The sequence below is a fragment of the Dipodomys merriami genome, unplaced genomic scaffold (genome assembly GCF_024711535.1).
Source record: "Dipodomys merriami isolate MVZ:Mamm:240054 unplaced genomic scaffold, mDipMer1.0.p SCAF_16, whole genome shotgun sequence".
Lineage (NCBI taxonomy): Eukaryota > Metazoa > Chordata > Mammalia > Rodentia > Heteromyidae > Dipodomys > Dipodomys merriami.
The window spans coordinates 11375918-11395126 of NW_027202937.1; the positions used below are offsets into that span (position 1 = coordinate 11375918).

Genomic DNA, 19209 nt, shown 5'->3' on the forward strand with positions numbered 1-19209 from the left:
TTCACCATAGTTCTGTCCTATGGTCCAGGCCACATTTGCAGCCCCGCCACTAGGGCCAAACAGATCTGGGTGGGCCAGAACAGCGGTGGCTCGAGGGGCGGTGCCAACTTCGGGGGAGGAGAAGGGGGTGGTGGGGAGATGAAGTCCTGGTGGGGTGGGCGCGGCCTGATCGGGCGGAATGGGCGTGGTCTAGGCAGGCCCCGCCCCGTCCCGCTTAGACAATGCCCGGGAGTCGCCAGACCTTCGCGCCCCCGCCCCATCTTACTACGTGAGCTCGCCCACCCAAGGACCCCCTCCAAATCCAAGCTCCCGGTGTCCCTCGCTTGAAAACTAGGACTCTCTCCACCAACTCCTCTAGGGGTGGGGCTCAAGGCGATATCACAGTGCGGAGGTGGTGGTGGTGCTGGAGGTGAGTCTGACCCTGGGACCAAATCGGGGCTGGAGTTTGGATATGCTGGGCCCACGCTTGTACTGAAGTGTGCAGGGAACCCGTTGTTTGGGTGCGGAGCTGGGTGCGGTGGACTTTGGTGGAAGATGGACATCTGGAGTACCAGATCCAGGAGCCCAGAGTGGTGCCCGCACCCCAGAACCACGCCCCCCCCGTTTCTCCGCCCCTCGGGTTCCGTTTAGACCTCTCCCAGTCCTCCGGGACTCAAGTCTGGTTTATACTGGGTCGCGCCAGGGGCAGCGTAACTAGCCCGGGAGGTGAAGAGGATGCTTAACTCCTTAGGCTCTAATTCCGCCCTCCCTGTCCCATCTCCTCTTCTCCTTCGGGGATTCAGGACTTCCGTCTCCCAAGCTCCGATTCTGTCCCCCAGTTTTCTCCTCTTGTGCCGGAGCCCCCGGTGGGTCCCTGGCCGGACTTCGGGTCCCTCCAGCAGCGAGCAGCTGAGGGTTAAGGGGGCGGGGCCGCCGCATTTTTGGGGAGTGAGCGCATCCTAGCGGCTGCCAAGAGGGGCGCCCGGCAGGGAACCTCACCGAGCCCTCCCTCCCTCTCCCACCATCCCCTCTCCCGGCCCCGCCGCAGGGGCAACAGGTGTTTTGGAGATTAGGGATCCCAGTCCTGTTTTCTTGGGCTCTTCTTAAAGAAGCTGATCCACGAGAGTGCCGGGTGGAGCGGGGTCGACCCCAAAGCCAGGTCTGGAGGGGGTGGGGCCGAGTGGGAGGGGCGCCTGGAGAGAGCAGGAAGACGACCCCCACGCCCTTCTCTGAACGTCTCCTCCCCTGCTACCCTTCCTTCTCGTCTCCTCTCCAAGACAGGGTGAAGTGAAAAAGAAGAGAGTAATCAGCCTTGCCGGAAGGGGCGTCTGTGTGGATGGGATGGGGACGCCAGGGGAGGGGCTGGGTCGCTGCTCCCATGCCCTGATCCGGGGTGTCCCCGAGAGCCTGGCGTCGGGGGAAGGTGCAGGGGCAGGTCTTCCGGCTCTGGATCTAGCCAAAGCTCAAAGGGAACATGGGGTGTTAGGGGGTAAACTGAGGCAGCGACTAGGGCTGCAGCTGGTAGAACTGCCCCCTGAAGAATCGCTGCCGCTGGGACCGCTGCTTGGTGACACGGCGGTGATCCAAGGGGACACGGCCCTAATCACACGGCCCTGGAGCCCGGCCCGGAGGCCTGAGGTGAGTGCCAGGGCACCGGGCGTGGTGAGCAAAGACCGGAGGAGACGGATGTCTCGAGTTTGGGGGGAGATTTGGAAGTTGGGTTTTCAGTCGTGTCCTCTATTCTCCTGCCCTAAGGTTGATGGAGTCCGCAAAGCCCTTCAGGATTTGGGGCTCCGAATCGTAGAGATGGGAGATGAGAACGCGACGCTGGATGGCACCGACGTTCTCTTCACCGGTGAGGCTGCGGGCGGTCAGCACCCCTGGGGGCTGGGCACCAGAAAGCATGTTTTGGAAAACAGGCGGTCCAAGCCATTGTTTCCAAACTCAAGCCAGCCCTCAAACCTCTGGTCTCTCCTGGCTCAGGCCGGGAGTTTTTCGTAGGCCTTTCCAAGTGGACCAATCATCGAGGAGCTGAGATCGTGGCCGACACGTTTCGGGTAAGGAGCGTGAAAAACCTTGGAAGGGAGCCGGCTGGGGGCGGGGGGCGGCGCAGGTGCAAGTAGGGGCGGCCTGGGGGACCTTCTGGGGAGGAAGAGCTGCGAGTCAGCAGCCTGTGTTTGAGGGGTACCCCCTCGCCCCTCTCCTAGCCCTGAATGCCTCCTCTTGCTCTTTCTAGGACTTTGCTGTCTCCACTGTGCCCGTCTCCGGCCCCTCCCACTTGCGCGGCCTCTGCGGCATGGGGGGACCCCGCACGGTGGTGGCTGGTAGCAGCGAGGCTTCGCAAAAGGCTGTCAGGGTGAGGAGGGGCGGGGCTGGGATGGAGAAGGGTGGGGCCAATGAAAATGGGCGTGGTTCCCTGGGGAACTGGGGCTCAGGAAATAAGCTCTAGCCCTAGATCTCACGGAGCTGTCTGGAGTGAAAGACCTCCTTAGTAAACAAGAGCATTCCTGGCAAACAATAGGATAAGTAAGGGGACGGAGAACTCGGAGAGTTGAGAACAAAGGTGAGGAATTTGTTCGGAAGTTTCCAGAAACTTCTCAAAGGGAATTAGTATCTAAGTTATGACTTGTAGAATGAATGGGATAGACCGGTGGAAACTGGAAAGGGGGCGAAGAGGGTTGCAGGTGAGAAGAACTATATATGAACACAAGGAAGAAATTAGCAGAAGCAAAGTCCTTTTTTTTTTTTTTTTTTTTCTGTCGTGGGGCTTGAACTCTGGGCCTGGGCTCTGTCCCTGCGCTCTTCAGCTCAAGGCTAGTGCTCTACCACTTGAGCCAAAGCGCCACTTCCAGTTATGTGAGTGGTTTATTAGAGATAAGAGACTCACAGACTTTCCTGCCTGGGCTGGCTTTGAACTGTGATCCTCAGATCTCAGCCTTCTGAGAAGCTTGGATTACAGGCTTGAGCCTCCAGCACCCAGCTAAGTAATGCCCTTTTTACCTAAAGACACCATCTGACAGTAGCATGTGTTTGTTGTCATTCCACAAGTGTAACTGTCCCAGGTTCTTAGTAGGCCCCTTAGTTTGTGGTAAGACTGGCAAACTCAATTGTATAGACTTAAGCTTATCCTCTTTCCTCTCTCCCAGGCAATGGCAGCGCTGACAGATCACCCCTATGCCTCTCTGACCCTCCCAGATGATGCAGCTGCTGACTGTCTATTTCTACGCCCTGGATTGCCTGGTGCATCCCCTTTTCTCTTGCATCGTGGAGGTGGGGACCTGCCCAATAGCCAGGAGGTGAGAGAGGGCAAAACTCTCTATCACTATCACCACCAACTTGAGAAAGAAGTTTCCGTCTTTCCCTGTGGGAGGAAGGAATGATACCTTCTCTAGATGCCTGGGTGGAGCTACTATGAGCTGGCTTGGGAGGGTGTGGTTCTGACCTCAGAGTCTCACTCCCCTTTCCCGGTCATCTCTGCAGGCATTGCAGAAGCTCTCTGATGTCACCCTGGTACCTGTGTCCTGTTCAGAACTGGAGAAGGCTGGTGCTGGGCTCAGCTCCCTCTGCCTAGTTCTCAGCACACGCCCCCACAGTTGAAGGGCCAGCACTGAAGTTCTCTCTGGCCAGAAGTATAGCAACATAGCATATAGAAGACGAAGAAGGGTTAGACGATAGTGAGTAGATAGTAGTGGGAGAGGTCCCCAGGAAGGGGGAGGGCATAGTGGGGGACAAAGGATAGGATGAGTCCTCTGGACTATCAGAATCAATAAAATGGAATTGGCCTTTTAGACTGGACTGTGATTGATGTCTTAAGGAGCAAAGGGATGGGGTGGGGCTGAAAACTGAAGTGGTAGTGGAGCCGGTGCGAGGAAGGAGCTCAAAAAACTCTTAGTAGGCACCTAGTGACTCATTGCCCAGCCCTGTCACAGGTTACAAGATGTACCCTCTATTATGGAAAGCATGTCCAGGGAAGAAAAACATGGGTTGGGTCACTTTCTGAATGTATCTAAATGTCAGATAATTCAGGGACTGTTAAGTTACCAGTTTTTTATTTGAAAGAGAAGAAATGATGTTTCCAGGGACATTCATTTTCATCCACTCATTTACTGAGGCTTGATAATATATTAAAAAAAAAAAAGTCAGCCCCCCTGGTGTCAGGGAACTCACATGAAAATGTCTTACAGACTGAAATACAGGCTGTGATGGAATAATTCACAGGAAGCTTGTTTTGATGAGAAAAGAAGTAGGTTCACTGGAGCATCAAACTTTACGCAAGAGCAGGCAAAGGAGGTCAGGTATAACTTCCAAGAAAAGATTACATTTGAACTGAGTCCTAAGCATAAATAAGAATTAGCCAAGCAGGTAGGTAGGAGGGAAGGAGAAAGCAATTCTAGAAAAAGGAATTACACCGAGCAAAGGCATATTTTGGAAAGGGAGAGACTATTCAAAGCTGATAGGTGTGCATATGGAACAACAGAGGTAAACTTGGAGAGTGGACAGAGTTCTTTTTTTTTTTTTTTTTTTTTGGTCAGTTGTAGGGTTTGAACTCTGGGCTTGGGCGCTGTCCTTGCACTCTTCAGCTCAGGCAAGTGCTCTACCGCTTGAACCACAGTGCCACTTCTGGTTTTCTAGTGATTTATTTGAGATAAGAGTCACGGACTTCCCTGCCCAGGCTGGCTTTGAACCTCGATCCTCAGATCTCAGCCTCCTGATTAGCTACGATTACAGGCGTGAGCCACTGGAGCCCTGCTTTGAATAGCAGGAAGTGGCACTGTGGCTGAAGTGGTAGAGCATTTACCTTGAGCTGAAGGGCTGAGGGATAGCACCCAGGCCCAGAGTTCAAGCCCCATGACTGACCAAAAAGAGAGAGAGAGAGAGAGAGAGAGAGAGAGAGGAAAGAAAAAGAAAAGTTCTTTAGCATCTTCACTCAGAGCTGAAGATTAAGGAAAGAAATACTATGGTTCTGAAATAAGGGCATGTGTGGAACAGGTTAGTACACGGGGAGGGTATTTCTGGCTTTAGAGAGGAGGGCAAAGACAAGAGGATGAAGTGGAGCTATGGATCACCCACAAAGGAAATGAGGGAAGTACATTCTGGTGGCAGTACTGTACATGGGCAAAGGTGTATATTTAATAGTGACATTAAGATACAGTGACAAAACTTGATGGCTCATTGTGTGGGGTAAGAGATAGAGGTCTGCATGAGTCCTTGTTTCTGACTTGAGCAATTGGTTTGATCAAGAGAGAATGCAGAGGGAGTGTCTTGGTTGATGACTTTGAGTTAGGTTTGACCTGCCATGTGCAAAATGCCTAGAGCCATTTGGACAAGATGTCCTAGATCTGACAGATGTCACGGTCCAGATGGACTGGAGAGAGTTCTGGCTAAGGATTGGTTGTGAATAGGCACTTCAGAAGAGGAGTTAACTCCAGAAAATGAGTAAGAGAGAAAAAGGAAAAAAGTCTAGATTGGGGGGCTGGGAAGGTAGCTCAGTGGTAGAGTGCTTGCCTTGCATGCCTGAGGCACTGGGTTCAATTCCTCAGCACCACATAAGCAAAAAGAAAAAAGTCGGAAGTGGTGCTGTGACTCAAGTGGTAGAGCGCTAGCCTTGAGCTGAAGAGCTGAGGGACAGCGCCCAGGCCCAGAGTTCAGGCCCCAGGACCGGACGCAAAAAAAAACAACAACAACAACAACAAAATCTAGATTGGCTAGAATAGAGTTGGGACAGGGAGCAAGGACAAGGATTGCAATAGGAAGATACTGATAACAAAAGTTTAATGTAGTGGCCAGCAGGAAATGGTGTCACATGCCTGTATTCCCAGCCCTCATGATGCAGAGACAAGAGGATCAAGAATTAGAGGCTAGCCGGGCGCTGGTGGCTCACGCCTGTAATCCTAGCTACTCAGGAGGCTGAGATCTGAGGATCGCGGTTCAAAGCCAGCCCAGGCAGGAGAGACCGTGAGACTCCTATCTCCAATAAACCACCAGAAAACCTGAAGTGGCGCTGTAGCTCAAGTGGTAGAGCGCTCGCCTTGAGCTGAAGAGCTGAGGGACAGCGCCCAGGCCCAGAGTTCAAGCCCCACGACCCACAAAAAAAAAAAAAAAAAAAAAAAGAATTAGAGGCTATCCTGGGCAACAGAGTAAGTTTGGGGCTAGCATGGACTATGGACTACATAGCAAAGACCTGTCTCAAAAAAAAAAAAAAAAAAAAGAATAATCAAAAGCCAAGCCAAATGAGTGCAAAAACAAGAACCATAATAGGGCTGGGTAGGTGGCTCAGTGGTAGAGCACTTGCCTTGCATGCCTGAGGCCGTGGGTTCAATTCCTCAGCACCACATAAACAAAAAGAAAAAAGCCGCAAGTGTTTCTGTGGCTCAAGTGATAGAGCGCTAGCCTTGAGCTGAAGGGCTGAGGGACAGCGCTCCAGGCCCAGAGTTCAGGCCACACGACTGGACCTCCCTCCAAAAAAGAACCATAATAATGTCAATTAGGACACCACTGGCAATCTTATGAAGAGTAAATGAGCAATTTCAGCCAATGAGGCATTCAAAAAGCTTGACCCAGAAGGGAAGGGAAAAGAAAGAGCAACAATCTGGAGTTATTGATGTCTTAAAAATGGGGATATGGACAGAGCTCCATCAGGCTTAGAGAGGACATCCATGGTGAGAGAGACTGAAAAGTTAACAGGAGAGAGGGGACTAACTGAAGAACAAGAGTGATGGTAAAGATAGCAGGGAACCCAGGATGCCTAGGTTCCAGACTCCCAGATTGTTTCTGTTCCACAGTGCCTTCTTCTAGGTGACAATCCAAGAAGGGGCTGGGAGTTGTGGAGAGCTGGGAGATTCCAGCTTAGAAACCTTAGAACCAGGCCTTCCTTTCAAACGACAACTGCATAGATAGTGGCAGCATCAGCAGAGACCACTTCGGACAGCCGTCGGGGTCTTCTGAGGGCCATTTGGTCCAGATTGGCATAGTGCAGGCTCTGAAGGGGGCAGAGCAGGGGAGGAAGGCAGAACCATCTCAGCAGCCCAGCCCATTGGAGCCCAGTGTTTCCAAAACCATGTCACACCGGCTGGCTTAGAACTTTGAGTCCTGCCTCAAAAGTCCCCTCGGTGCTTTTTTTTTCTTGATCCACTTTCCTCAAGGATTCTAGCCAAACCCCTTAAAATCTCCAGTCCCTTACCGGTTCCTGCTCCAGGTTTCCTGGAATCTTGGGTTCTCCCTCCAGTCTGGGCCTCTGGGGCTCAACATTCACGTACAGAGCTATGTGGGAGGGATAGAGCTGAGGGACGGAGAGAAGGTGACCAACACATCTGCTTCCAGCCAGGACTCTGACTGGAGAATGAAAGGGCAGGCAATGTTTGGGTAGGAGAGGGGAGATGGGGGAAAGTTAGTCTCACCAGATGTGGAGAGTGGTCCAGGCGGATGCGGGGGGCAACGCCTGTAAGGGAGTAGGAGTCTTTTGAGAGTCACCCATCTTGTTGCGCTGGTTCTCCTCGGCCGCAGGCGGCGCCAACGACAATTCTGCCACTTGCCGGCTCTGACCAGCAAAACAACTTAGGCTCCTCCCAGACAGAAAGTCCTGCCCACGCCCTCGCTCTGATCCTCTCGGAGCCTCTAGTTTTTAGTTCTCCAGCCAGCGTTCCACATGTTCCAAGTCCACATGCTCGGGCCTCCAGATCTAGCTAGTTCTTTCCTTTGCGAAGGTTTGGGGCCTGCCCCTCCCACCTCCGGTTTCGCCCCGACTCAACCCGCCCCCGCCCCACGTGCTCACCTGCGCCTCCACCAGACCACGCCCAGCGCTCCCAGTCCCAGCACCAGCCCTGCGCCCATCAGCGGGATCAGAACCTGGGGATACACAGACCCTGGGGCGGGAATCGGGGTCAGGGGCACGATCAGGTTAAGTACAAGCAAATTAAATCCCCTGGTGGTATGTACACCTACCGTGGGAAGGCCTCAAGGCCTTGCAATAGGCCCTGTCCCCCAGGACTTGAAGCACGGTCCGGCTCTCATTCTCTTGGCGACCCTTGCAGTAAAAAGTGCCCGAGTCCCCAGCGCTCAAGAGCAGTTCCAGCCGCCGAATACTAGTGCCTAGGGGGCGGAGGCGGCCAGCAAAATGCTGCAGAGGGGACACTGTTGGGGTCCCACTGGAGGAGTTCCACAAGATAGGGCGGCGACCTTTGGACAGGCCTTTGCAGGCCGGGAAGCTAGGCGCCCAAGCCCAGCGGGTGGGGTGCAAGACCCCCACGCAGGAGAGATTCACCCGGTCCCCTGGGTGGCCTTGCAGAGAAGCTGGTGGGGAGGGTGGGGGAGACAGACATGGTTAGTTAGACGACATTTCCTTACTCTGCCCGGATCATTTCACACACACACACACACACACACACACACACACACACACGGAGGGGGGGGGCTGCTACCCTGTCTTGGTCTTTCTCCTCCCATTCCAACTTTCTCAGGGATAGCTTACCCAATGGGTCCCCGTTGGCCTTCCATAACAGCAGAGGCAGCAGCTGCAGAGCCAAGGCCATGACAAGAGGTAGTGGGGAGAGGGAGCGTGAATCAGCTGGGGAAACCGGAGGGAAACTGGGGGTGTCGGGGGTGGGAGTTCTCGGGACTGGGGGCTCAGATAAGAGCAGGGGCATGGCCACCAGTCCCATCCCTCTGGAAATCCTCACAAGCAAAACCCACAGCCTTCAAACAGCGTCCCTGGGCCACTTGCACGAGCACTTTGGCCTTAACTCCTGCACTGTGGCCGTGACTGAGGGCACCACGAATTCTGGAGATCAGCTGCTTGAATTCAATTCCTGAACTTGCTGTGGGAGAGGGACAAATTGTTTAACCTCAGTAATATAGAGATAAAAACATCTATTTCATAGGGCATTGTGAGAATAAAATAATGTAAAATGCCTGGAACAATAGCTGGCTTATAGGAATGTTATTTAAGTGCTACAATGATTACTACTCCCATTCTTATTTTAGCTTCTACCTCATCTTCATGCCCACACTTGTCCCTCCCCACCCAGGGAGCCACACCCAAGTTGAGTAGGATGAGGTCCCAAGAAAGAATCTTCTGTGGGCCTGAGGCAGCAGGTGTGATCCTCCTAGAGGTACAGCATAGTTGTTGCCCCCTTCTTCTATGATATCACAGAAACCCTCCATGAAGTCACAAAACCTTCATCTAGTGGCTGATCAAGGATTGGGAAGGCCGAGTTTAGACTGAATCGAGATTAATTTGGCTTCTTCCATCCTCAATTTCTGCCTGAAGGATCTTATCAGGGCCCCCCCTGAGACCCAAAGTTGGCAGTTAACCTGAGCCTCATCCCATTGCCCATTTCCTAGGAATCAACAGACGCTACTCCTATAGTCATTTAAATCACAGAGGCCTTTGTTGATGCTCCTTTGGAGGACTGGGTAGTTGGGGCTCTCAGCTGGGTGGTCCTGAAACCAAGAACCAAAATGGAAGTGGCCCTCCTCCATCCCTCCCAACCCTACTTCCCACCCCGGCCTGATCAGCCCCTCCCTACCTCTTGTCTTTTTTCTCTCTGGTCAGCTCTGTGTAAATGTGGAGGGAGGTGTCAGCAGAGGCAGGGAAGGGAGGGGCCTTTGGGATTATAAATTCCAAAAAGGCCACTCAACTCCCAGAGCTGGATCCCTGAAAATCTACTCTGCTAGCTGCCGGGGGTGCCACCATTCTCAGGACCTTCATCATGAAAGGCTTTCTGCTGCTCACCTTGTCTGCTCTGTTCTGCTGGGTCTCAGGTGAGTACCTGGGAGCTCCAAGGACCTGGTTGTCTGTCAGACCTTGATCCTCTGCCTTACCCATTCTGCCATGCTACCTACCCACTGCTTAAGATCCCGAACCATCTTTCAGCCCCACCTTTCTCAGTTCTCTGGTGCCTCCAGGACCAACACACTCTGCAACAGGCTCCTTGCTCCATTTCTTAAAAACCTAGGGTCTCCATGTCACATTGCTTCTCACTCCCAAGAAGGACCTGCTTTCCTTACTCATTAGAGCTCTTATTTTCTACTTGAAGGGCCTCCTTTTCTGGAAATTGGCAGCTAATTCCCCAACAAGTCCCATTTCAATAGGTAGCTCTTTCTCCGGGCTCCACTTACCTGACCTCTCCTCCAGTCTCTTACACTCTCCAGGGTGTCCTCTGAGACATAAACATTCAAGTCCAAGCTCCCCTTGGACTCCACATACTTCATCGTGGACTTACACATTCAACAGTGGTCCTTCTAGTGCATCCCTGCTGCTCTGTGGCTGGCATACCCTCACTCTTACTATGGATACAAAGCCTTCTGGATGGTTCCAGTAACCTTAAGAGCTTTCCAGGGAACCAGTGAGTTTTCCTGAGGCTTCTAGAGAGGAGATTCTAGAGGGAGGGGGGTTTTCTGGGGTGGCACCCACCAGGCCTCTTCACCCTTGGACTGACCTTTTTACCCAACTTCGTCTGCTTAAATCTTGAATTCATGGAAGCAGGAACCCTGAGGGTATCATCTTCGCTATTTCTCCTTTCTACTTGGGTGTGAGCACTAAGAATCTGATGATATGTCTCCCATTTATGCCTTCATCCTGGGGAGCGGTAACAGAGCACATTCAGGACTGGTCTCTTCCCACACTCCTGGCAGCCCTACGGGGTGAGGAGTCAATTGCCGAGCCTGGCCACCAGGGGCTTTCTTGAAGCTTCCATTCTAAACCGTTTCTGAAAGCCTTGTAACTCCCGTAAACCTCCTCTCATGCTTTTGATTTTTCTTCTGTTGCAGAACTCCACCCCCCACCATACACACCTCTCCCCTATTCTTTCACCACGATTTCCTCACACTCCAGCTTATCTCCAGCCTCCTGTTTTTGTTGGTATCTGTGCTCCTGTTGACTCATCCCAAATGAGATGGCGCAGAGAAGATATTTGCAGTGTGAGCTTTTCACAACTCCACCCTCCCCTGCTGCCCACTTTGCACTTTCACCGCCTCACTCACCTGCGTTGTCCCTAGGTCCTACCAAACAAGTCAGAGTACCTGAGCTCTGCTCCACTCCCGCTCCCAGCTCAGCATCTCCCCAGGTGGCTCAGATTCCCCATCAACCTTAGCCTGACTTGTGTCTCCCCAGCTGATATTCGCTGTCACCACTGCTACAAGGTCCCTGTGCTAGGCTGTGTTGACCGGAAATCCTGTCTCCTGGAACAAGGACATCAATGTGTAACAACAAATGTGTACCTAGGTAACATACCCTTATTTGAAGGGAGCAGGTGGGAGACTAGATGTCTGAAACTGAGGTTAAGATTGAGACAATGGGCTGGGAAGGTGGCTCAGTGGTAGAGCGCTTGCCTTGCATGCATGAGGCCCTGGGTTCAATTCCTTAGCACCACATAAGCAGAAAAAGCTGGAAGTGGTGCTGTGGCTCAAGTGGTAGAGCACTAGCCTTGAGCTGAAGAGCTGAGGGACAGTGCCCAGGCCCAGAGTTCAAGCCCCACAACCAACAACAAAAAAAGATGGAGACACAACAGAGAATTACAGTAGTGATATGGCCAAAGATGATTGTGTGCCAGTCACTGACCTATGTCTTTACATGTACTGTTTCAGTAAATGGTCACGATTGCCCTATAATATAAATGCCAGTATTATACTGAGAAGATAGACTAAAGAAAAACAAAACCAGTAACAGACCCATAGCCATGTTGCTGGTAATTGCTAGAAGCAAGATTGGGGTTTGGGATAAGGAAGTACAAGAGGAAGATAGGTTGCCAGGAACCAATGGTTCACACCTGTAATCTTAGCTACTCAGGAGGCTGAGATCAGAGAATTACGAAGCCAGCTCAGATAGGAAAGTCCTGAGACTCGTTTATCCTCAATGAATAACAAGAATCCAAAAGTGGAGCTGTGGCTCAAGTAGTAGAGTGCTAGTCTTGAGTGGAAAAAGCTAAGGAACAGTGCCCAGGCCCTGGAATCAAGCTCAACATCAGTATTAAAAAAAAAAAAAAAAAAAAAAAAAAAAAAAAAAAAAGGATTAGACTCATCTTTTTTAAAGGACAAGAATAAAGTGGGTGGGTGTCCAGAATGTGGAAGGGACATAGATTTGCCAAGTACCTATCCTTGCTTACCTACCTATCCCTCCTATCTCCAGGGAAGATGTGGCTTTACAGCAAATTGCGCTGTGGCACACGAGAAGAGCCTTGTATGGAAGCCTTCAATGGAACCATCCACAAGCTGGGCCTGAACTATAACACCACATGCTGCACCAAGGACAGTTGCAACAGCCTGGCCCCTCGCGCCACTCCTGGCCTGGCCCTGGTCTTCCTCACTTCCTTCGCAGGCCTGGGCTTCTGGTTGCTGCACTGAGGCTTATTCCATGACTGGGCCTCCTCCTACTTGCCTTCGTCTGAGCCTTTTTCCCAGTGTCCCCAGAGCCTGGCTTCCCCACCCCTGAAGCATTTCCCAAGTCCCTTCCCATTTCTTCAATGACAACAGAGCCCAAAGCGGTCTCCCTGGCCATCCCTCCCACCTCTGTGGAAACCTCCATTCCTGTTTTTCCTGAGTCCTTACCCATTTCCCTCTAAACCACTTCACATTCTCCCCTGGCCGTAATGGGCTCCCACTTTGTCTCCAGCACTCTACTGTGCCCTCTTCAAGGAAGGACTGGGAATCTGGGCCTGTGGTATGGGGCTTTGATCCTGTCCCCAGAAAGAACCCGATGATCTCTCTGCAAAGGGCTGATTCTCCAAACCCTCTATCACCTCTTTCCATTTTGAGTAATAAATGTCTGTGTATGACAAGTTGTGTATTTACTGTCAGACCGAAGTGTCAGGGTCCCTTCCAGCCCTCTCTCCCCTTACCAAGGAATCCTCAGGGAGTTTCCATAGAAGGCTGGGGTAAGAGGAGAAACAGGTTTTTCAGGCCTCGGTTCTCCCAGTATCCGAGGGTGGCACACAGGCCCCAGTGTTTGAAGAAACAACCCTTATCCTAAATTTAGGGCCACACCCTGGTGTACTGCCAGGAAGAAGATGCAGTCAGTCTAGCTTGAGAGTTCTTGGGGGCGGGGCGGGGGGGGGGGGGCAAAGAAGGGGAGGAGTGTATGGGGAGGGAGGTCCTGGGCCTTTTGTTCTCAGTTTGTCAGGTCTCACCCAGCCTGGATGCTAACTGGTGTATTCAATCCTCTCTCCTATTATACAATTTACAATTCCTTTTGCATGACTCAAAATAATCCTTTCAGGAGCCAAGTAGCAAATGGAGGAAAGGGGGAAAAACCTAGTCAGCCAGTCTCATAAAGTCCTGTTTACCTCTCTCAGAGATTCTCATTGCAAAGGAAGAGTCTCCTGCCTAACCCTACTAACATCTTCCAAGAATTGCTGAGGGCAGATTTTTTTTTTATTATCTTTGGAGGTGTCATTTTTTTTTTAAATTTTGAAAATACTGTACAGAGGGGTTACAATTACATGGGCAAGGTAATGAGTACATTTCTTTTTTTTTTTTTTTTTTTTGGTTGGTCGTGGGCCTGAACTCTGGACCTGGGCACTGTCCCTGAGCTCTTCAGCTCAAGGCTAGCACCCTACCACTTGAGCCACAGCGCCACTTCTAGCTTTTTCTGCTTATGTGGTACTGAGGAATCGAACCCAGGGCCTCATGCTTGCGAGGCAAGCACTCTACCACTGAGCCACCTTCCCAGCCCATGAGTACATTTCTTTTTTTGGGGGGGTCTGGTCGTGGGGCCTGAACTCGGCCTGGGCACTGCCCTTCAGCTCTTCAGCTCAAGGCTAGCGCTCTACCACTTGAGCCACAGCACCACTTCCGGCTTTTTTCTTTTTGCTTATGTGGTGCTGAGGAATGGAACCCAGGGCCTCTGCCATTCAAGGCAAGGGCTCTACCACTGAGCCACCTTCCCAGCCCCATGAGTACATTTCTTTTTTTTTTTTTTTTGCCAGTCATGGTGCCTGAACTCTGGGCTTGGGCACTGTCCCTCAGCTCTTCAGCTCAAGGCTAGTGCTCTACCACTTGAGCCACAGCACCACTTCCAGCTTTTTTCTGCTTATGTGGTGCTGAGGAATCGAACTCAGGGCCTCATGCATGCAAGGCAAGCACTCTACCACTGAGCCACCTTCCCAGCCCCATGAGTACATTTCTTATCAAGCATTGTTGCCTCTTTGTTTCCCCTTCCCATCCCTTCTCATCTCCCCCCACCCCCCTGCTCCAGGTGTCATTCTTTTAGGTAGTATTTCTCTTTTTGTCGGTCACGAGGCCTGAACTCTGGGCCTGGGCATGTCCCTTAGCTCTTCAGCCCAAGGCTAGCACTCTACCACTTGGGCCACAGCACCACTTCCATCTTTTTCTGCTCATGTGGTGCTGAGAAATCGAACCCAGGGCCTCATGCATGCAAGGCAAGCACTCCCACTTTGTCTCCAGCACTCTACTGTGCCCTCTTCAAGGAAGGACTGGGAATCTGGGCCTGTGGAATGGGGCTTTGTTCCTGTCCCCAGAAAGAACCCGATGATCTCTCTGCATGGGGCTGATTCTCCAAACCCTCTATCACCTCTTTCCATTTTGAGTAATAAATGCCACCTTCCCAGCCCCAATCTTTCTTTCTTTTTTGCTTGAAATCAGGGACTGAGTACTGTCCCTGAGCTTTTTCAAACAATTCTAGCACTCTTCCACTTTGAGCCACAACACATTCTGGTTTTCTGGTGGTTAATTGGAGATAAGAGTCTCACATCGGGGTTGGGAAGGTAACTCAGTGGTAGAGTGCTTGCCTTGCACGAACGAGGCCCAGTTCGATTCCTCAGCACCACATAAGCAGAAAAAAGCCAGAAGTGGTGCTGTGGCTCAAGTGGTAGAGAACTAGCCTTGAGCTGAATTGCTGAGAGACAGCGCCCAGGCCCAGAGTTCAGGCCCATGACCAACCAAAAAAAAAAAAAAAAAGTCTCACAGAGTTTCCTGCATGGGCTGGTTTTGAACCATGATTCTCAGATCTCAGCCTCCTGAGTAGCTTGCATTACAGGTGTGAGCCACTGGCACCTGACATAAGGAATATAGCTTTGGGATTAAGTCTACCAGTGTACTGGAAACGTATAAACTGTTATGCCAAGGTCACAGCACCCCCACCAAGAAGACCACCCAGAGTCAGACTGTACAGCTGTTTTATTTAAATGGGCTGCAGCCCGGGCCTCGTCCTATACCCCAACACAGTGGAGCCCAGGAGGAGAGCCCCGAGCTAAGGATTTGCAGGTCTTATAAAGGCTCACAATCAGGTGGCTTAGTACCACGTGTTGCTCTGCTCTGAAACAAGCAACAAATGGTCACTGCCTCAAGTACTTTAACCCTTCAAAACTATAAGCCGGATGCTCCCATATTACTCCTTCCAACTTTCCATCAACAAAAGAATTTTTCAGTCAGCTCTAGAATGGTCAATAGATTTTAATGGCTCACAGAGGAGTGTTTGACTTCTCACCTTGGATGTTCAGAGCTCCCTCATTCCCTTCCCTACCCTGCTCCCATTACCCACTCCACAGTCCTGGCAAGAGCCAGGTCAGGGTGGTGGCTGCTACAGCCAAGATGCAGGCGGGACTTCCGGTGCTTGCCACAGCGCTGTTGCACAGGTCTCCAAAGCAGCAGTTCTTCTGTGTTGTGTAAGTCACGTCTCCCACTGACTCTGTTTCCACTTGATTGCAATGATGGATGGCCACACAGGCTGGATGGTGACTCAGGGGCACTGAGGCTGGGAGAGAGAATAAGACTGGGATGTTGGACTCCTAGCTTTAGGATTTGCCTTTGTGGGGCAGAGATGTATTTTCAAGGAGCTCAAAGAGGTTCTCTGCCCCCTCAAAAATCACTTCCTTGAAGTATTATTAATCCTTGAAGTTATCACTTCTGTGCAATTTCTTATGACCTCAATCATATGACCTCAATCTTACCATGAAGAAACAGCAGCTAAATTCAAACTGAGGGACAGTCTTTAGAATAACCTACCAAAAAAGCAAATTTAAAAATTTTAGCCAGAGCCATGTTCTAGTAGCTCACACCTGTAATCCTAGCTTCTCAGGAGACAGATCTGAGGAGCACAGTTTGAAGCCAGTCTGGACAGGAAAGTCTGTGAGACTCTGATCTCCAGTTAATCACCAGAAAACTAGAAGTGGAGCTGTGGCTCAAAGTGGTAGAGTGCTATCCTTGAGCACAAATGCTCAGGGGACAGTGCGCAGGCCCTGAGTTCAAGCCCCATGACTGACCAAAAAAAAAAAAAACATTTTCAGTCAGGTGTTGGTGGTTCATACCTATAATCTTAGCCATTCAGGAGGTTGAGATCTGAGGATCATGGTTTGAAACCAATCTAGGCAGACAACCTCTGAGACTACTCCAATTAGAGAGCAAAAAGCCAGAATTGGAGATGTGGCACAAGTGGTAGTGAACCAGCCTTGAGCAAAAAAAACAAACCACCATGCATGAGGCCCAGAGTTCAAGCCCCAGTACCAACACACACACACACACACACACACACACACACACACACACACACTCCACATGTACACGCACATGCACACACAAATTTCAAAGCATTAAAAAACCTATTAGAACTCTTCCAAAAAGTGAAGACCATGAAAGACAAAATGGAGAAGACTAAAAGGACTAGAGATATAAGTGCAATGTAGAATCGTGGTGGTCTGTGTGTGTGTGTGTGTGTGTGTGTGTGTGTGTGTGGTTGTACTGGTGTTTGTATTCTGGTATTCTACCACTAAGTCCTCAGCCTGTTTTTTGCTTTAGTTGTTTTTTAGATATGATCTGGTGCTTTTTGCCTAGAGTTGACCTTTGATTACAATCTTCCTACCTACAGGTCCTATGTAGCTGGGATTATAAGTGTCTGTCACCGTATCTGCCCCTTACTTTCTGATTCTGCTAATTGCACTATATGAGATGTTCAAATTAGTGGATGTTGGGTGGAAGATATATAGCAACTCTAACCACTTTTGCAACTTCTCTGTTAATTCAAAAGAATAAAAAATTCACACACACACACACACACACACACACACACACACACACACACACACACACACACACACACTTCCCTGATCCTTAGCCAATGCCTAAAAGTTGAAGTTTGGTTTAACAGTATGACCCTGCCTTAATTGACAAAGAGCTTTTTCCTTTGTGAGTGAAGACTATGATACGGTTTGAAGAGAGTAAAGAGGAGGGAGATGGGAGCCCAGGACCACAGGCTGCTCAGGGCTGAAGTGCCAGGAGCCAGAAGGGGTACAGACTGCCCTACTCCAACAGTGGCACCATCTGCTCAGAGCAAGACTGAGCCTGAAAGGTTCTGGAAGCCAGAAGGATTGCCGTGAGGTCTGGAAGCAGGGAAGGGAAGAGGGGAGAAGGAAGAAGTGAGGACTCACGGTTCCCAGACAGCTTGCTCTGCGCCAGGCTTGCTTGGGGTTTGCGATCCAGAAAGCCACAGCGCTCTCCCTCGCCACAGGTGATCACTGCCTCTTTGCAGGAGTTACTGGGGCCACTACCACAGTCATAGCATCGCATGCGGTTTCCTGGCAGAAGAGAAAAGGCATTGGATCCAGGCCCTGGTTGGGGGGGAGCGGGGGAGTGGCAGAGCAGCTGGCAGAGGACAAAGACAAGGCCCAGTCAGTGAATGAGGTGAATTGACCTCTTCCTTACCCAAAGCAGCCCCCAGAAGGGTGCTGAACAGGACCCCGACACATGGAAGCTTCATCTTGTCTGCTTGTATGGGTGACACCTCTCCCTCCCACCCACCCCCCTCCAAGGTCCGGCTGTGTCAGCTTTATATCCCCCTTGCCTTGAGCTTTATAGGGCTATAAAATGGTAGCGAAGAGTCTTTCCCCAGCAGGCATTGGGGCTCCAGGGTACAGGGAGGAGCTCTTTGCATCTTCTGAAGTCTCAAATTCCCCCATGCTTAGTGGCAGTTCTAAAATTGTGGCTTAAGGATTCCTAGGGATCCCTAATTGTCTTTCAAATGGTACTCAGGGGCTTCCTTATTGCAGTTCTAGATCTGTGTGAGGCTGGCTGTTTTGCATACACTGCAATGGAAATCAGTGCATCCTTACAGATGGAATGGAGAAGGGAAATGTAGCCAGCCCAGACTGAGGCTGATACATTGTATACATGTGGAAATGTCACAGTGAAACACCCCTGTACACAACTGAGGCTAGCCAGGCTCTGGTGGCTCATACCTGTAATCCTAGCTACTCAGAAGGCTGAGATCTGAGGATCCCAGTTCAAAGCCAGCCCAGACAAGAAAGTCTGTGAGACTCTTAAGTCCAATAAACTACTAAAAAACCGGAAGTGGCACTGTGGCTCAAGTAGTAGAGTGCTTGCCTTGAGCTGAAGAGCACAGAGACAGGGCCTAAGCCCAGAGTTCAAGCCCCATAACTGACCAAAAAATAAAAATAAAAATAACAAAACAACCCCACCACCACCAACAAAAACAATACTAATAAAAAAGTTAATTTAAAACCTATAAACTAGGCACTAGTGGCTTAATCCTGTATTCCTAGCTACTCAGGAGGCTTAGATCTGAGGGTCGCCATTAGAAACTAGCCCAGAATATGAGACTCATATCCAACTAACTGCCAGAAAAATGGAAGCAGGACTGTGGCTCAATGTGGTAGAGTGCTAGCCTTGAGCAAAGAAGCTCAGGGACAGCGCCCAAGCTCTGAGTTAAAATCCCATGACAAGCCAAAAAAAAAAAAAAAAACACATGTAATAATGGTGTTTTGGTTAAATGTTTTGGAAGACACTTTGCTTAGATAAAATGAGGTTGGTTTGCTTATATATCTTTGAAAAATATGTACTGAAATAATTATTGTTGAAATTATCCAATGCTGTAAGTTAATACAAAATGAAGAGTGTGGAATTTGATATGTATGAACCATGACTTACCGTGAGTATATGATTATTGATTTTGGGGGATATGTACTGTTTAATTCTCTGCATTTTTGTAAATGTTTCAATTTTTTTTTTTTGTCAGTCATGGGGCTTGAGCTCTAGGCCTGGGCGCTATCCCTCAGCTCTTCAGCTCAAGACTAGGAATCAAACCCAGGGCCTCATGCATTCGAGGCAAGCACTTTATCACTGAGTCACCTTCCCAGCCCTGTTTCAAATTTTTTGAAATAAAAACTTCAATTTTAAAAAGGAGCTGGGCAGGGGCTGGGAATGTGGCTTAGAGGTAGAGTGCTTTCTTAGCATGCATGAAGCCCTGAGTTCATGCCTCAGTACTAC

The 19209-nt window shown here is 50.4% G+C and overlaps 4 protein-coding genes across 11 annotated transcripts; 2 read left to right on the top strand and 2 right to left on the bottom strand.

The window, feature by feature from the left end:
• Positions 1 to 179: 179 nt before the first annotated feature.
• Ddah2 (DDAH family member 2, ADMA-independent) lies at positions 180 to 3767 on the top strand. Of its 6 annotated transcripts, none has more exons than XM_070024124.1 (7): positions 180 to 409; positions 1261 to 1617; positions 1735 to 1834; positions 1963 to 2036; positions 2216 to 2335; positions 3126 to 3275; positions 3460 to 3767. In XM_070024124.1, the coding sequence occupies exons 2-7, from the start codon at positions 1321 to 1323 to the stop codon at positions 3574 to 3576; spliced, it is 858 nt and encodes a 285-aa protein (XP_069880225.1). In that variant the 5' UTR covers positions 180 to 409; positions 1261 to 1320; the 3' UTR covers positions 3577 to 3767. The 6 variants fall into 6 exon arrangements, with proteins under 6 accessions (XP_069880225.1, XP_069880224.1, XP_069880228.1 ...); XM_070024123.1 differs by having other exon boundaries at positions 191 to 409; positions 1257 to 1617; XM_070024127.1 differs by lacking the exon at positions 180 to 409 and adding an exon at positions 776 to 845.
• A 244-nt stretch (positions 3768 to 4011) lies between these two features.
• Mpig6b (megakaryocyte and platelet inhibitory receptor G6b) lies at positions 4012 to 8507 on the bottom strand. 3 transcript variants are annotated; one of them, XM_070024128.1, is made up of 5 exons: positions 8447 to 8507; positions 7921 to 8268; positions 7377 to 7417; positions 7160 to 7258; positions 4012 to 6958 (listed from the first exon to the last, which is right to left on the bottom strand). In XM_070024128.1, exons 1-5 carry the CDS (start codon positions 8505 to 8507, stop codon positions 6854 to 6856), a joined length of 654 nt encoding a protein of 217 aa, XP_069880229.1. In that variant the 3' UTR covers positions 4012 to 6853. The 3 variants fall into 3 exon arrangements, 2 of the variants coding, with proteins under 2 accessions (XP_069880229.1, XP_069880230.1); XM_070024129.1 differs by lacking the exons at positions 7160 to 7258; positions 7377 to 7417 and adding an exon at positions 7751 to 7841; XR_011372217.1 differs by lacking the exons at positions 4012 to 6958; positions 7921 to 8268; positions 8447 to 8507 and having other exon boundaries at positions 7160 to 7239; positions 7377 to 7704.
• A 693-nt stretch (positions 8508 to 9200) lies between these two features.
• Ly6g6c (lymphocyte antigen 6 family member G6C) lies at positions 9201 to 12736 on the top strand. The gene is made up of 3 exons (XM_070023387.1): positions 9201 to 9738; positions 11090 to 11200; positions 12104 to 12736. Exons 1-3 carry the CDS (start codon positions 9687 to 9689, stop codon positions 12316 to 12318), a joined length of 378 nt encoding a protein of 125 aa, XP_069879488.1. The 5' UTR covers positions 9201 to 9686; the 3' UTR covers positions 12319 to 12736.
• A 2643-nt stretch (positions 12737 to 15379) lies between these two features.
• Ly6g6d (lymphocyte antigen 6 family member G6D) lies at positions 15380 to 17698 on the bottom strand. Its single transcript, XM_070024135.1, has 3 exons — positions 17629 to 17698; positions 17355 to 17501; positions 15380 to 15685 (listed from the first exon to the last, which is right to left on the bottom strand). Exons 1-3 carry the CDS (start codon positions 17681 to 17683, stop codon positions 15465 to 15467), a joined length of 423 nt encoding a protein of 140 aa, XP_069880236.1. The 5' UTR covers positions 17684 to 17698; the 3' UTR covers positions 15380 to 15464.
• Between the last annotated feature and the right edge of the window lie 1511 nt (positions 17699 to 19209).